Here is a 16622-nt window from a genome sequence, read left to right as displayed (position 1 = left end):
TCATCTTTTGGACCAAAATCATATTGACAAGTATTGTTTCCACTCCCTGGTCGGATCCGTCTGATCTACTGCTTGATCTTCCTTTTTTTTTCCAAGTCCATTAGTTGAAGCCGAACGGATCCTATCTCAGCTTGCAATGGATTACTCTTGAATGGAAATTGTCGAGGTTAACCGGCGTGTCCATCTTCGAAGGCTTTACTGACCAATAGTTCAAGCAATCTAGTGTGTGTATCACCATTACTTCGTATTACCTCGAGCAAATTGTTCATTTTTTGGCCGACTGACTGTTCGACCTGTCGAGATTGCTCATCAAGTCGTCTTCGAAGAAACGACCTAGTCGAGGGATCAGAGCCTTCCCTGCCATCTTCGTCGCAGTTTTCCATTATCCCTTCAATTAAAATGCCTGTGGTTTTGTTGGGAATTTCTGCATTACAAGGCTGGCTACTGAGACAAACTTCATTTTCTCGGTGCATCGCACTTGCAGCTTCAAGTGTCACAATAATAAGAAGATTTTGTGCCTGTGACAAATCTTGTCTAGGGCCCTAAACCCGCAGGTCAGTCCTTGACTTTCCCATGACTATTTTCTTTTTTACTGATCGTGTCTCAATGGTCATGAACTGCCAAGTTTTAGCACTGGGTCCCACCGGGCATGCCAAAATGTTGACCCTAAAAACTACCAACCCTACGTGGCACACAGACCGAGTAACTAATGAGCTAGCTACATCCTTCGGTTAATGCGGGGCGTGCCAACTCGTCGGCCAAGGAGTAAAATTTGTTGATATTGCGTTGAACGCGCTACTGACTTCTTGATCCTGTAACTACGACCGAGGAAGGAACACGTCTCATTCTTTGGGTTTTTGAGCCTAAAGATAAGGCTACTAGTTCTGCGAATTTTACGAATCGTCGGTGTCGGGTTCTGTCACGGTGATTATATTCATAAGAGTATAAGCACGTCGAACCGGCTCCAAACTATACGGACACAGGTACATACGTCTTGATGGTAAATGTGGTTCAGCCGTCAGAAAACTGAACTCTGAAACTCACTTGTGAGTATCCAATCATAAAATCTCTCGGCATTTAATGTGCCAAATGTAGTAATTTGTAACACCTTACTTTGCCGAGAAGGCTAATAAGATAACCTCTGCCAATAAGGATTCGGAAACCCTTCTCGACCGAGACTTGGATAGATAACCAGTTGGCCTCGACGTAGTGCTATTTATCCAAACTGAATGTGCTCCTCGGTCGGCTGATTCTACGGCAATAGTGCTAATTATCCAATCTGAAGATGTCACAGGTTGCCTTCACAATGTTATTTATTCAAATTGAAGGTGTGTTGGCAGAAAAAGAAAATAAAAATTCTCAAGATGTTTGAGAGGTTTGTGCAGGGCAATTTTTGTGTTGAATTGGAGGAGCTTTGAATGACGCACCTCCTCCTATTTATAGCAACCAATCTCATCTTGGCCGAATCAGAACTATACTCGGATTAGGATTCTTCATCCTAGTCCAACCAGGGCTCGGCCAATCCTACTCCTACTAAGACTTTGAACCAAACTCTCTATCCGGCCACCTTCACTTCTCAAATCTCAGTGTCCCCACTCCATTGAGACTCCTTATTGTACTAAGACTTCGACGCTTCTGCTCTTATCCAAATCACTCATTCTTGTAATAGAACTTGACTGCCCTAACTAAGCAACTTACGACCACTAAACAGACCATAGTACGCTTGGAAAAGCTTTGGGCCGAACATAAAACTACGTTTGGCCCAATAATATTATTTTGGGCCCAAACAGTACGTATGTGTATATATATAGCTAACTGTTTGCTGAGCTTGGCAAGCATGAGCTGGTGTTCGGCACAAGTTACCATCATTCATGATGGGTGACAGGCCGAGCTACCAAGAATCAAGCTCTTCTCGGCTCCATTTGCAATTCGACCATATAAGTTGAATGGTCGAAGTAGTTAGAAGTTTTTTCTGGCAAAGTCGCCGAGCCTTGTATGGAATTGTGGTAGTTGAGGAAAACCACAGTGTTAGCAAAACAGACATATTATTGCCAAGGAACAAAGTTTCTTTTTCAGCGATACGGCGGGATTTTGTTGGCTATGAACAATTAATTTCCTTAACTATTCGGCTTACGAGCCAAAAATCAAGGAAACTGGGGGTAATGTTTGGACCCAAATTTACACCATCGGCCCGTGCAATCAAGGCCGTTAAGTGAGCATAGCTCCCAACCGTCGAATAGAAAAGTGAAGATAATTTTGTTATTGTTAAGGGATAATATTATGATTTTTATCATAATAATTATCTTTTAATATGAATTATCTTGGCATATTCTTAAACGGGATAAGATGCAGATTATATCCCCAAGCAAGCGGTACACTTCAAATTAATTTGGGATGTCTGGCGTGAGGTGGTGGTGATAGATTGACAAGTAGCCAGAAATGAATTTAAAATGAATTTGAAATTCATTAAATGGGGATTAGGATGCATGGATGGGTAATGGAATTATGATAAGATAAGAAAGCATAGGTAGGCTAGGCTTTTAGTCATGATGGGATAAGTCAGGATGGGCTTTTATTATCTTTGAAAAGTCAACCATATGAAGATAAGCTTTAGCGCTTATGCTGTGGATCAGTCATTCTACAAGTTTGAGTTTCAGTCGGTTTCTACACTATCAAGCCATGCCAAGCAAAAAATATGGGTGCTATAAATACAAAGTCGCAGGCAACATTTAAGCCCTCCAATTTAACACACAAACTGCCCTACGTAAACTCTCGCTTTGTGTGAAACCTCTCAACAACCTTGAGATTTTTATTTTCTTTTTCTCGCCGACACATCTTCATTTTAGATAAACAACTATGTGAAGGCAACCGACGAACATCTTCAATTTGGATAAACAACACTGTCGTCGTAGAATCAGCCGATCGCGGAACTCCTTCAATTTGGATAAAAAGCACTGCGTCGAGGCTGACTGATTATCTATCCAAGTCTCAGTCGAGAAGGATTTTTGAATCCTTATTGGCAGAGGTTATCTCATTAGCCTTCTCAGCGAAGTAAGGTGTTACAAGTTACTACATTCGACGCATTGAAAGCCGAATTTGATATTGAACTTTGCAGAACTAGCAGCCTTGTCTTCAGGCTCTAGAACTCGAAGGTCGAGACATGTTCCTTCCTCAGCAGGAATAGCAAGATCAATAAGTCAGCAGCACGCCCAACACGACGTCAACACATTTTAGTCCTCGGCCGACGAGTTGGCACGCCCCGCACAAAACTGAATGACGTAGTTAGCTTATTAATTACTCGGCCTGTGTGCCACGTAGGCTTGGTAGTTTTTAGGGTCAGCAGTATTATATATAAATTTAAAAGTTTTAAGTTTTATTTATTTTTATAGTATACTATAGGCAAAGAGTGAGATAAAAAAAATTATAAACACATTAAAAATATAATAGTTAATTCCAAGTGCGAAAAAATGTGAAAAAATATGCAAATGCTCGTGATCGCATCCTCTACGCTTTGAGGATGGGTACATCGTCGTTTAAATTGTTAAAAACCATACAAACCCTCATGAATAGTATTTTTAGGGGAGTTTAAAATAAACCAGTATCATTTTCCCTGGTGATTAATGAAAATTGAAGGGTTTTGTTGTCAAAAACGTGCAAGGTTTCCTCAACCGAAACGCAACTCCTTTCATTTTGCATATCCTTGAACATTTTGTATTTTGTAGTAATGTACTAATGTTTTTTCATTAGACTCTTATTTTGGGGTATGTAATACTTAAAAAACAAATGTTGTTTTTATGTTTTGAAGTAATATTTATGTGACAATGTGATATACATATACAAATTTAGTATTATGTTTTCAATTTTTTTGGAGTCAAATTATGTTTTTCATTTTCATTATTATTGATTCAAAATATTTTTCCTTAATAGGAACTAATCAAGTTATATTACCTGATAATATTAATAGGTCGATTTCGGATCAGGGCATATTACCTATTTACTTCAAAAGGTGTTATACGACACAACCTGTTAGAATATCGAATATGTTACGAAAATGACATGAATGCTAGGTCTAGTTCTTCTCAGCTCATACCTGCAAGTGCTATTGTGTTTAATATAGGGAAAATGAATGCGTGAAGAAGATGGAACAAAAATTCTACAGTGCTCTATAATGCATGATATTTTGAGCGTTTTAACTATTGCATCTTGGTTTTTGTGTGTTTTTAATTGAAGATCTAGTGGCCAAAAAACTCGGAATAGCCAATAGTACTCTAGTACTCTAGAGGACCATGGAAAATCTCGAAGATGGAAATTGAATACGCAATACGGCCCTTTTGGAGGTAATAATGTGGATTTGATATTGCATATTTGGTACTTCACACGAGGATTTTCTAGATAGTCTGGAATATCAAATACTGCATGTATTTTAACTATTAAATTTTTTGTCAAAAATTCAAAAACAGGATCTAGCTGTTAAAAATTCCGGAGTATACTACTCCGAGATCCCTGCAATGTATGTTTCACATGAACATCGGCAAGAGACCAAAAGACAAAAGCTGCACTCGTTACAGCCATAAATTAAAAGTAGCATTCTTTAATTTATAGCCACAAATTCTTCATTATACAACTGGACACTCACCTTCTTGTTTAACAGTCAAATAGTACGAGCTGAAGTGACAAGGATCGTCTGCTTTTTTTATTTTCAGTGTTTTTTCGTTTTTTTTTTTTTGTGTGGTTACAGTTAAGTTACGTTAATATTTTATATTATTATTTATTTTTATTTTATTATATTTATAAAAAAAAATTATAAAATGTTAACGTAACTTAACTGTGATTACACAAAACAAAAAGACATTGAAAAAAATCGGTAGTGGAAGGACAAATAATCATTATCCGTTTTCTAATGGCACTTAGCATTCGTACGAGTTCGTACTAAATAGTAAGTCTTGCTAAAGCAGTGGCGGAGAATTTACAGTCACAGAATTATAAAAAAGAAGCTTTCAAGATTAATCATACTTTCATTTAAATAGTCCACGACTGTGTTCTTATATTTCCAAAAAATCATATCACATCATGGTTATGGCACACTAAAGTAGATTTCTAATAATTTTCATACAAAGTCAATAGTGATACCCATAGCTATATATTTTTTTTATATTTCCTCTTGCCATTGTATACTTTTTGCTTGTACTCATTTTTTGCATGCTCAGCTCATGAATTTGAAGCCGTTGGATGAGAAAAGATCTTTGGTGTCACTTCCGTGGGTTTTAAATTTTGTTGTGTTTTAATCGTGATAATTAACTTTGGAGCTTTGTTGGGAATATCTTACTTAAGATATCAGGTTATCTTGAAATATTTTTTATTGGGCAAGAAACAAATGGGAGGCAATCATCTTAGTTTTAAAGCAATGGACATAGCTCAAATTGATGGAGTTCTTATATTATGTGGACCGGTAGGCATTTTATTTGGCATGAAAGTGCAAGGGCAGTGGATGACCAATTTGTGAAGATCGTTTTTATAGACACCTCACAATTTTATTATGAAGCAAAACTGAGAGAAACTGAACACTAGCTGCCAAACTGAGAGAAACTAAACATAACTATGAAGTGATTTCCACTCACTCTTCTTCTTTATATGTACAACTCTGTTTATTTTTAGTTCTTGGGTTAAATAAAATAAACGGAGAATCAAGGTATAAAAATAAACACGAGTGGCATAAGGGGAAAATGAGTGTAAGGGAATCACTTCTCTGGACTATATTGTTGGAGAACAAGATTTCACATCAATCATATGACAAAATAATATATAATTAATATATGGAAGTTTCCACCCCTAATATCACTCAGACCTTTTGTGACAAAACTTGTATGGCATATAAAGTTTATCATGATATCAAGGTAGGCTATTCTTTCGACACATAATTATATTATAAATTAGTCTTTTGACATGTAATTATATTATAAATTAGTCTCCAGTCCCTAGTCATTAATATATTAATCTCGGGTCCCTAGTCACTAATATAAATTGACTGAGACCTTATTAGTTTTTAAATTTTGGTCGAAGTCCTAGCATTAATGTAATAATGAATTTACATGTCAGTTACATAATTTTTAAAAATAAAAATTAGTAATTGTATTTACACCTGTATTAAAACTCCTGATTCCTTTTCAATTCAAAACATTTCCAAAATTACAAAATTAAAAAAATCAGAATAAGTTTGTACCCATTAGTTTTTTTTTTTTTAATTTTAAACGTACTATTCTTATATATACCAATATGTTATATGTAAAATGTAGCTTTTTTTTCAATTATTTTATATAAAATGCATTCAATTTTTTTCTAATCCATTTTTTAAACTCATATGGATACATATTTTTTCGTTGATTTGAGAATGTATCCATATCAAGTTTGATCGAAAACATTTATTAATGTTATTAAGCCTAATATCTGGTTTTTTTGTGGTTTTGAAAATGTACCCATATTTTAGTACAAGAACTTTTTTTGTTAGTTTTGATGAATGTACCCATGTTTACATGTGTGTGTATATATATATATATAATACATTGAAGAGTATATGTATTTTAATATTTTTAATGACACAAATTATGAATTTTATTTGGAATCTCATTAATATAAACAACTACAAATATGGGGGGGTGTGGGAGTGGTGTTGCGGGACTAGAGGGGTGGTTTTTTGGCGGCAGGGGAGCACCAGTTTCTAGGGATCACTTCCATGTCGTTGTTGTAGATGTTTGCGGTACAGTTTGGTTTGTAGGTGGCTCAAGTACAAGGATTTCAGCACTTAGTGGTCGAAAGTGATGCATTGAAGGTCATTGCCGTCCTTAATGGGACCTGTTCATATTCATCGTCTTTAGGTATGATTCCGAAGGACGTGTTGCAGTTGGCTTCCACCTTCTCGAGGGTTATTTTCATTCATGCTTCTAGGTTATGTAATGGGGTTGTCCATCAACTTGCTAAGTTTGCTTTGTCTAGTACACTGGTTCAAAAAAGACTTTGCGCAACTATTGATCCTAAAAATTACAAAGCCTACGTGGCGCGCAAGCTGAGTAATTAATAAGCTAACTATGTCATTCGATTGTGTGCGGGGTGTGCTAACTTGTCGGTCAAGCTCGGTCGAGGAGTAAAATGTGTTGATGTCGCGTTGAGCGCACTGTTGACTTCTTGATCTTGCGACTGCGGCTGAGGAAGGAACACCTCTCGGCCTTCGGGTTCTGGAGGCTGCTAGTTCTACGAAGTTCAATATCAAATTCGACTTTCAATGTGCTGAATGTAGTAACTTGTAACACCTCACTTCACCGAGAAGGCTAATGAGATGACCTCTGCCAATAAGGATTCGAAAATCCCTCTCAACCGAGACTTGGATAAATAATCAGTTGGCCTCGACGCAGTGCTGTTTATCCAAACTGAAGGTGCTCCATGGACGGCTGATTCTACGGCAACAATATTGTTTATCCAAACTGAAGGTGTCACTGGTTGCCTTTACAGTGCTGTTTATCCAAACTGAAGATGCGTTGGCGGAAAATCTCAAGGTTGTTGAGAGGTTTCGTGTAGAGTGAGAGTTTGCACAGGGCAGTTTGTGTGTTGAATTGGAAGGGGCCCTTTTTCCGTTGCCATTGCATCTATATTTATAGGACTGATTTACTTGCTTGGCATAGCCTGATCCTCGAGTAGAGTCCAATTTCAAACTTCCATGTGTTTGACATGACTTGATCTTCAAATGATTGTATTTGATCTTTGGTGGCATGGCTTTACCACATGATTTCCTCCATCCACACGTAATCAAAGACAAACACCTCCTCTGACACTTCATTATTGCACAGCACTTGAACCACATGCACAGAACTAACCCAAGAAACATGCATTAGGATATAATCCCCCATATTGCATAATTCTCTTGTAAATAGCACGTTTGGAATTATCCCCTCGCAATTAAAACTTCAAAAAACTATCTATACCAGATGCATGCGATTTGACATCAAACTTTGAAAATAAATCCCCACAACCAGTTGAGCCTTATATTTGATCTTCTAATCCGATAGCATTTCAATCTTTTGGACTCTTTAATTATCTCTGCACTTTTAGAAATAAATTTCAATAATTCCTCAGATAACATCATGATTATTAAAATCATAATAATATCTAGAATTATTAATCAATCATCTCAATCCTCTTCCAATCCAACGGCTCAGAATTTTACTCACTCTACGGCCTCGATTGCTCAGGCCGATAGTGTAAAATCGGGTCCAAACAGCAACCAGGTCCTTCATTGCACAAAGTCAAAAGCACGGAAGAATCTGTGGTGTGACGCCTATATTCATCAAGCTCATTCTACATACTCTTGATATCATCCCAAGTATTGAACAAAATTGTTGCAAACCTGCAAGCTCTCTTTTCAATTGAAAATTTTGGGCAGCATTGTTTTGATTTCCATACATCTCACAGACATTTTTCCAAAGATGGAAAAAAGACTTGGAGTAGCTGAAGATCTCAGCTAGCTTCCTCTCCATGGAGTTGAGAATCCATGACATGACAAGTTGATCCTTGCATAGCCATGTCTCATATAAAGGTGATGAGATTTCAGGTGCCTGAATGGTTCCATTCACATAACCAAGCTTTGATCTTCCACCAAGAGCAAGTGAAACTGCTCGAGACCATTGAAGATAGTTGAACTCATTCAACAAAACTGAATTGAATCTTTGATTTGGATTAACTTCTACTTTGGTAAAATTTGAAGTGGGTGAAACACTACAGCTTACAGTATCAGGACTGGGAGGATTTTCCTCAGCCATTTGAACCAGCTATGGAAAAACAAAGAGGTTGAAGAAGATATGCAGAGACTGGCCACTGTGGTCACTGCTCTGATACCATATTGAACTTCAAGGTTGTATATTGATCTTAAAACTTTACAAGAAAGAGAACAAAGCTCTTATAAAGAGCTAAAGAACATATTACATTTTAGTGGACTTCAGCCACCACCTACTACATGATTTCTGCCCTTAAAACCGGACACAACAAGGACTAAAAAAAAACAATATACAAGTAAGGAAATCCCAGATTTCGAGAGAAACATTGACAAAGAGAGAAGTATGGTTGAACAAGAAATGAGATGACAAGTTAGAAGGTTGTGGCCATCACTTTAACCCATAACTTAGCTATAGTGATAATTACATCCCATACTTGTGATTTTGATCTATTCCAACAAGAATATTGATACAAGGAAAGACATACCTCTCCTTCTTGCAAAAGATTTTAACTCTGAGCATTCCTGCAAGGAATTCAAGCCATGAATAAGAAAATGAGACAAAGTATATAATCTCTATGTAAAGAAGAAGAATTTGAGGGGAGCAGATAACAACGTACTTCCAACATTGTTTTGAATTCATCCCGTGGCTTTTTCTGTTAGATTTTGCATCTATTTAGCCTCCTACTTTTTCCTTTACAAGTTTATATTAATCCTCATCCGAACTATAATAATAACTCTTGCTATCCTCACTACTATCATTTCCGGATTCCTATTCATCCTCATCTTCATTTGCCTCTTCCAGTGCATTGTATTGAGGCAAATCACCAAGGTCAATTAATATTTCGAATTCAGGAACTCCAGGTACGTTAAACGGTTCTTGGACAACATTAATATCCTGGAGTGTTTCTTTACCAATTTCTATCAAAGATGATAACTGCTGGTCAACGACGTTGTCGTAGTTGTCATCATGATCTAGTTTCGGAATATCATATAGCCCTTTTCGATCAATCTTCTGAACAACTTTCCACCCATTGCCGGCTTTAGGGGGTCATCTAGATAGAATATTTGTTTCGCCATAGTTGCCAAAATGTATGGGCCTTCATTATACCAACATCTAGCAGTGTTTACTGATAGTAAACCATGGTCTCACTTAACACTCGTTTGGTTATGTGGGTTTGTATCAAACCAAAGACACTTAAACAATATCACTTGACACCTATCTTTGTAAAGCAATTGTACTAAACTAATTAGTTTGCCATAAAAATCAATGTCTTCACTGTCGCCCGCACCCGGTAAATGGACACCACTATTTTGAGTAGACGACTTGTCATCACGTGTTGCCCCCAAGAACTTGATCCCGTTGACATGACAACCTGAGAACAATTCAACGTGAAGTGGTCCTCTTGCCAAATTATATAATTCTTCATCGTAAGAAGTTGAATTCAATTCTTTCAATTTGTTCACCTAATATAACATATACAAAAAGTTAACATGTTATTGAAACCAAATTTAAAGACGGGCATGAACAAGTTGGAAAATATGCTCAATTCAAACCACATACAACTTAAATGTTCATGAAACCATGAAGGAAACAATTCACATTGCTTCTTGGCGTATAAATGTGAAGGATGTTTCTGCTTCATCAACTGTTCATGTTTTTCAAGGTATAGCAAAGCCTCATTACAATTTTTTAGTATGAACCAATGCGCTACCTCCATGTCCTTTTTGGTAAACGATTCGCCTTTTACAGGATCGTCGAATGGTCGAGCAATTTGGGCAAAAACATACAGTTTCTCTTTTCTGACATCACCGTCATTATTGTGTTGGGGACGATTGAAAGTTGTCTCAACATCTTCAAAATACATTGCACAAAAAGTAAGTGACTCATATGCAACACATGCCTCCACAAGTGATCCTTCAGGCTTTGCCCTGCTTCAGACACAATTTTTCAACTCACCAAGATATCTGCACAAATAAAAGGTATGATACAAATTATTCAAAGCATTCGTTGATCATGAATCTATTATATGTATAAACACTTAATTAAGTACCTTTCTATTGAATACATCCATCGACAATTGACCGGTCCGGCAAGCAATGCCTCATCTAGCAAGTGAATCATCACATGAATCATACTTGTAAAGAAAGCTGGAAGAAATATCTATTTGAACTTGCATAAGACGTTCACAATGTCGTCTTACAATTGTTTAACATCCGACATCTGCAAACACCTTGCAATCAACTGCGAAAAAAATCTCGACAAGAACACGATTGGTTTCACCACATCAAGAGGCAATAAGTGTCGAATACCAACCGAAAAAGGCATTGGAGAATCACATGACAGTTATGAATCTTCATGTTTGAAAATTTACACCCCCTAACGTTCACACCATGCGAGATATTGGAAGCATACCCATCTGGAAACTTTACCAAAGAAACAAGTTAAAAAACTCTTTCTTCCCATTTAGCTTAACTGTAAAAAAGGGATGGCCTTTCTTCAATGTACCACCGACTCTCTTCATCCACAAGGATAACCTAATGCCCATTCGTTCCAAATCGAGGTGAGCTTCTATCGTGTCCTTCATTTTTCCTTCAATGTCTAGAATTGTCTCGACCAAAGTATCAAACACATTTTTCTCAATATGCATAACATCGAGGTTGTGTCTTAATTTTAACTTTGACCAGTACGGGAGCTCAAATAACATACTCTTGTGCATCCAATTTAGATGTGTAGTTGGTCTAGGCTTATTAACCCCTTTGCTGAAATGACCAAATTCCAAACGGTTTAACTGATCCAAAATCTCATATTCGGACCATTCTCTTGGTCTTAGACGAGTCTCTTTTGTGCTGTGGAAGGCTTTATCGCTCTGACGCCACTCGTTGTCCCAAAGAAGCCATCTACGATGACCAAAATAACAAACTTTTCTCGCATGCTAAGACGATGTTACGTTCTCCTTGCATATTGGACATGCCTAATAACCCTTAATCATCCACCCAGAAACCATTACATGATAGGAGTGTATTTATGCGACTTTGTTATCTTATTTCTTTGCATTTACTTCGTTAATTTCTATTTATTTTGGTACTTTATGTTAATTTCTTATTATTGTAGGTCCAATTGGTAAAGATGACAATAAATGGCCAAATGGAGCAATTTGGAGCAGTTTTGGACTTGGATTGGATAGCACGTGTGGAGAGCATATGGGCTAGACATTTTTGGTGTTTAACATGTGCTAAACATGTGCTAAGATTTGGAGGAATCAAAGTTGAAGCTTGGAAGACAAGGAAATACACAATCTTATCCAAACTTATCTCATCTTATCTTATCTAATCTTATCCAACATTATCTCATCTTATTTCCAGCTGCAAAAGGAATTCTTAACACATTCTAAATAATTCTCATCTGATTCTAGGAGTCCTAAGATAATTCAAATTCAAACACCCTAATTCTTTTTCTCCTTGGATTCAGCCGTGCCCTACCCTAGATATATATATTCTTGCTGCAGCAAGTAGGGGGAGATTGGTGCTGCATGTTTTATTAAAAGCTTGTGCCGCAACCTGTAAGGGCTAGAGAAGGAAAAAGTGTGCCGCATATTGCATTCAACCATTGGAGATTTCCAGAGTTCTTTCTACCCTTGTTTAGTTTCAATGTTTATTTTAGATTGCTTTTCAAATATGATGAACATGAGTAACTAAATTTCTTTTTAGCTAGAGGTGAATTCAAAGCCATGATCATATGTTTTATATAAATTGATTACATCCAGTTATTGTTTCGTAAAACATGAATGTGATTTACTTATCTGCTTTATAGATAACTTATTCTTGTATGTTTATTAAGGATGCATACTTAGTTTGCATGCAAGGATTTGATGCTAGAATATAAGGGAATTTCACCTAATCATTATGAACTTATATTTGCAAGTAGTAAAAGTCACTAGTCATGATTGAGTTAAGTAAATTCTTGGCAGGAGTATCATGCTTTTCATAGTTACGAATGTTTTATCAATGCTTATGATTTTCACAAAACTTAATGATCTTTGAGATGTATCTCTATCATGTTTTTCATAGTTAGGGAACTTGAGAAGAATAATTTGGTTGCGTCGCTGAGTCTAATTCAATGAACCTAGGAAAATCTAAGAGTTAATTTGTGCAGTTCACAGTTAATTTGGGGCATTGTCATTCATGGTTTATAGAAATAATAACTGGAAATCGATTTGTATGCATATGTTTCATGTGTGGAGAACAATCCTCTAGCTAGCCTCTCACCTATATCTCGTACAAGACCTAATTCGTATGCTGCAATTTACTTTATTCTTTTTAAATTCGTCCAAAAATCCCCCTCAGTTCTTATTTTGTGTTAGTCTAGTTTAGTTTTCAGTTTTTAAGTTTAATTTGTGTTGATTAGCATCCTTCCTAATCCCCGGCCTAGAACGATCACTACTTGCTCGTACTACAATTGTCTAAATTATAGAGTTTAATTTGTGTGCTAGTTTTTTACACATCATTACATATGCGGGAAAATCATTTATTGTCCACATCACTGCTGCTCGCATGATGAACATCTGCCCAGTATACTTATCATATATATGAACATTGTTTTCCGATAAATCTTTTAGCTCATCAACCAATGACCGCAAATAAAAATCAATGAACTTTCCTGGATCTTCAATAATTAATAGAGTCAACATCATGTATTCTTTTTTCATGCACTTCCAAGGGGGCTGATTATAAGGAAACACGATGACCGGCCAAGTGCTGTGGATTTGGTTTAGAACCCCAAATGAATTAAATCTGTTGGTGGCAAGTCCCAATCTGACGATGTGCGGGTCAGTTGCAAAATTAGAGTACATCTAATCAAATTATTTCCATGCCTTTCCGTCTGCAGGATGCCTCGTAACATCGTCATTTACCCGTCCTTCTTTATGCATCTCATGTCAGTTGCGGTATGCATCGATGTACAGTTGCTGCAACCTAGACTTCAATCGAAGATACCGCATTACTTTTTGTGGAATCTTGGTCTTTCTATTCTGTAATGTCCTTTTAAACCTCGACTCATTGCATACAAGGCATTTATCCAACTCTTTGTTCTTCTTATAGAACAATATACAATTATTTACACATGCGTGAATTTTTTCATACCCCAATCCGAAACCCTTCAATACTTTTTGGGCACTTTTATTATTTTCAGGTAAACAATTGTCCTTTAGAAGCATTCTCTTCATAACTCCCAAAAAGTAATCAAAACACTTGTTTGACAAACAAAACTTGATCTTGCCATGCATCAACTCCACAATTTCCATGAGCACTAAAAAGTTCTCGCAACCCGGATATAATTCTTGCTTGGCATTTTTCAATAGCTTTTCATAGTTTTTGAATGCATCACTATCCATGGTTGGACGGACGTCATCTCCCTCTTCTTGATTGGTATTGGTCGAGGCGTATGGATAAACGTCATTTAAAATGTCCATAACTTGTTCATTAGGATCCACATTAGATTTAATAGTCTCCACTCGTGTCATATATGAAGACGAGGCTTGGTTTAATCGTTCTCCATGATGATGCCAAGTAGTATAAGTCTCCATCATCCCATTTCTTACTAAATGAAATCGAACATTTTAGAATGTCTCCCTCATTAAGTTATTACACCTCCTACATGGACACTGGATATGAATTGAAGCTAGGTTATGCCTAGTTGCGAATTCAATGAACTCATCTATTCCATCCAAGTACTCAACAACACATCTATTATGATTCTGTATTTTGTCTGCAATCCCAATAAAAGTACAAGAATTACAACAACTTCAACTATTGTCTAGTCACCTTAGTCCTCCAATAAGGGCCCTATCACATTTAGGAATGCACAGTTATGTGTCGTAATTTACGATTCCAATGGATTAAATTTCGACGTGGGCAAATTTTGGCATCATCTCCTTACAGTTCTTCAAGTGCACACCGTAGATACATAATATCCACCATGTACTCGAAGAACATCAAGAAATGTTACCAAAATTTCCACCATCGAAACCTAATCCGTGAACCGCAAACTACAACACATAACTATGCATTCCCAAACTATCCAAAAAATGGGACAATTCAAGAATTATTTCGACCGCAGTCATGCTTTCTCATCCATGCACGAAATCCAACTAATTCTCAAATGGGAAACTAAGTTTTTCTTGAAAAAAGTGTATGAAGTTAAGTGGTATTAACTTCGTACAACACAAAACAATTTTGTACTTGATGTACAAAAATATGTGCATACAAATAAATTAAATCACAATAATTACTAAAACTAAATAAAATAGATACAAAATATTAATACTTCTAAACTATAATGTTGATGGCCTTAGTGTTTACTTGTTTATACTAATTATATCATAGAATATACATATTCTAGTTAGTTACACTCGAGTAATTTTGGTGGTGAGATAAATGTAGTGTTACAATATGAACACAAGTGTATGAGTATTTTGGCTAGATATTGGTTTTAAAAAATCTTATTGAAAGATGTTTTGGTTGTCTTCAAGTTTACAAAAGATTGAGACTAAAAATGAATCATGAATTACTTACTTGTATTAAAATTGGAAGGCAATATTGATTTTCTACAAGGATTTAATAGGAGAAGCGTAGCCATCATTTATCTACATAAATATGGCATATGCTCACAAAAATCAACCCGCTCATTATTGAACTAAAACCTAATGTCTTAGCATTGAGAATTTAATAGTGAGTATAAGATTAGCTTTAAAGATCACGACTTCTGCAAGTTTTCTATATAATTCTTAATTACCTATGGTGCATTGGATTCAAGGAAATTTCAAGGGGAAACCAACATTTCTTACAATTTCTTCCGTGTAAATATATAAGTTAACCCCGATAAAGTATTCAAATGCTAATTCCAAATGAAGCCCAAACAAGTCTTCAACAATATATCTACACTCTCACTCCTTTTAATAGGTAAAATTAATAAAGATTACTTCAAAATTCAATCTCACAAAACCCCACCATTACCAAAAAAGGGCATAGCAAGTAGGCAAAGATACATATCCAAAAATCCCATATGAAATATGAAGAAAATACCTTCAAATTCGTTCTTCAATCATATTTTTATAAAAAAATCTTGTACAAAACAAATTTAGTAGTTTTAGTTTGAATTCTCAATTCAAAGTTACATATACAAAATCAAATTGCTTACCGGATAGGAATAGATCAAGGAAGGGAGAGGATTGGAGAAGCTTTTGAAGAGAGATGGGGGAGGGAGGTAGCTGCTGCAACTGGTTTTGCAGTTTCTGCCTCCCAAACTGATTAAATGATGGGAAAACAGTTGTTGACTTTGCGCGATGTAGATGTACCTACGTCGCGCAAAGCTATTTTGCGCGACGTAGGTGCACCTACATCAAGCAATGTTGTGAAAAAAGGGTAAAGCATTTTTGGTTTGGCGCCAAAATCTTGCGTGACGCACAAAGTTCCGTTGCTCAAAGACCATTTGCGCGACGCCTCCTGTTTAGCGTCGCGCTAACATACTTTGCGCAATGAAATTTGCTCCATCGTTCAAACATGTTTTTGTACTAGTGGTAGCAATAATCTAGTTTGGATTGAGGAGCCTCCTACGCTTATTCAGGATCTCCTCCTCCAAGACATATGTAACTCTAAATGAGTTTAGTTATCAATACAATGCTTCCTTTCAAAAAAAAATAAAAAATAAAAAATTACAGTAACCTACATAGAAATATATTATTACATTAATGTTAGGGACTTCGATCAAAAACTGAACACCAACAAGGTTTCAGTCAAAGAACATTGATGGCTAGAGACCACATATATAGAATCCCTATATTATATTATATAATACCGTAGCATA

The 16622-nt window shown here is 36.3% G+C and overlaps 1 protein-coding gene across 1 annotated transcript; it reads right to left on the bottom strand.

The window, feature by feature from the left end:
- Nucleotides 1–8220: 8220 nt before the first annotated feature.
- On the bottom strand, nt 8221–8807 carry LOC137714415 (uncharacterized). The gene is made up of 2 exons (XM_068453639.1): nt 8396–8807; nt 8221–8279 (listed from the first exon to the last, which is right to left on the bottom strand). Exons 1-2 carry the CDS (start codon nt 8805–8807, stop codon nt 8221–8223), a joined length of 471 nt encoding a protein of 156 aa, XP_068309740.1.
- Nucleotides 8808–16622: the final 7815 nt, after the last annotated feature.

This window comes from Pyrus communis, chromosome 14, assembly GCF_963583255.1.
Source record: "Pyrus communis chromosome 14, drPyrComm1.1, whole genome shotgun sequence".
NCBI lineage: Eukaryota > Viridiplantae > Streptophyta > Magnoliopsida > Rosales > Rosaceae > Pyrus > Pyrus communis.
This window is presented reverse-complemented; position numbering and strand designations above follow the sequence as displayed.

Excerpts from the sequence above, each read along its gene's own strand:
- LOC137714415 (XM_068453639.1), bottom strand. The coding sequence starts at position 8,807 with ATGGCTGAGGAAAATCCTCCCAGTCCTGATACTGTAAGCTGTAGTGTT. Across the intron at positions 8,280-8,395 it reads ATTGAAAAGAGAGCTTGCAG|GACCTGGTTGCTGTTTGGAC; the intron begins GTTTGCAACAAT and ends TGTGCAATGAAG.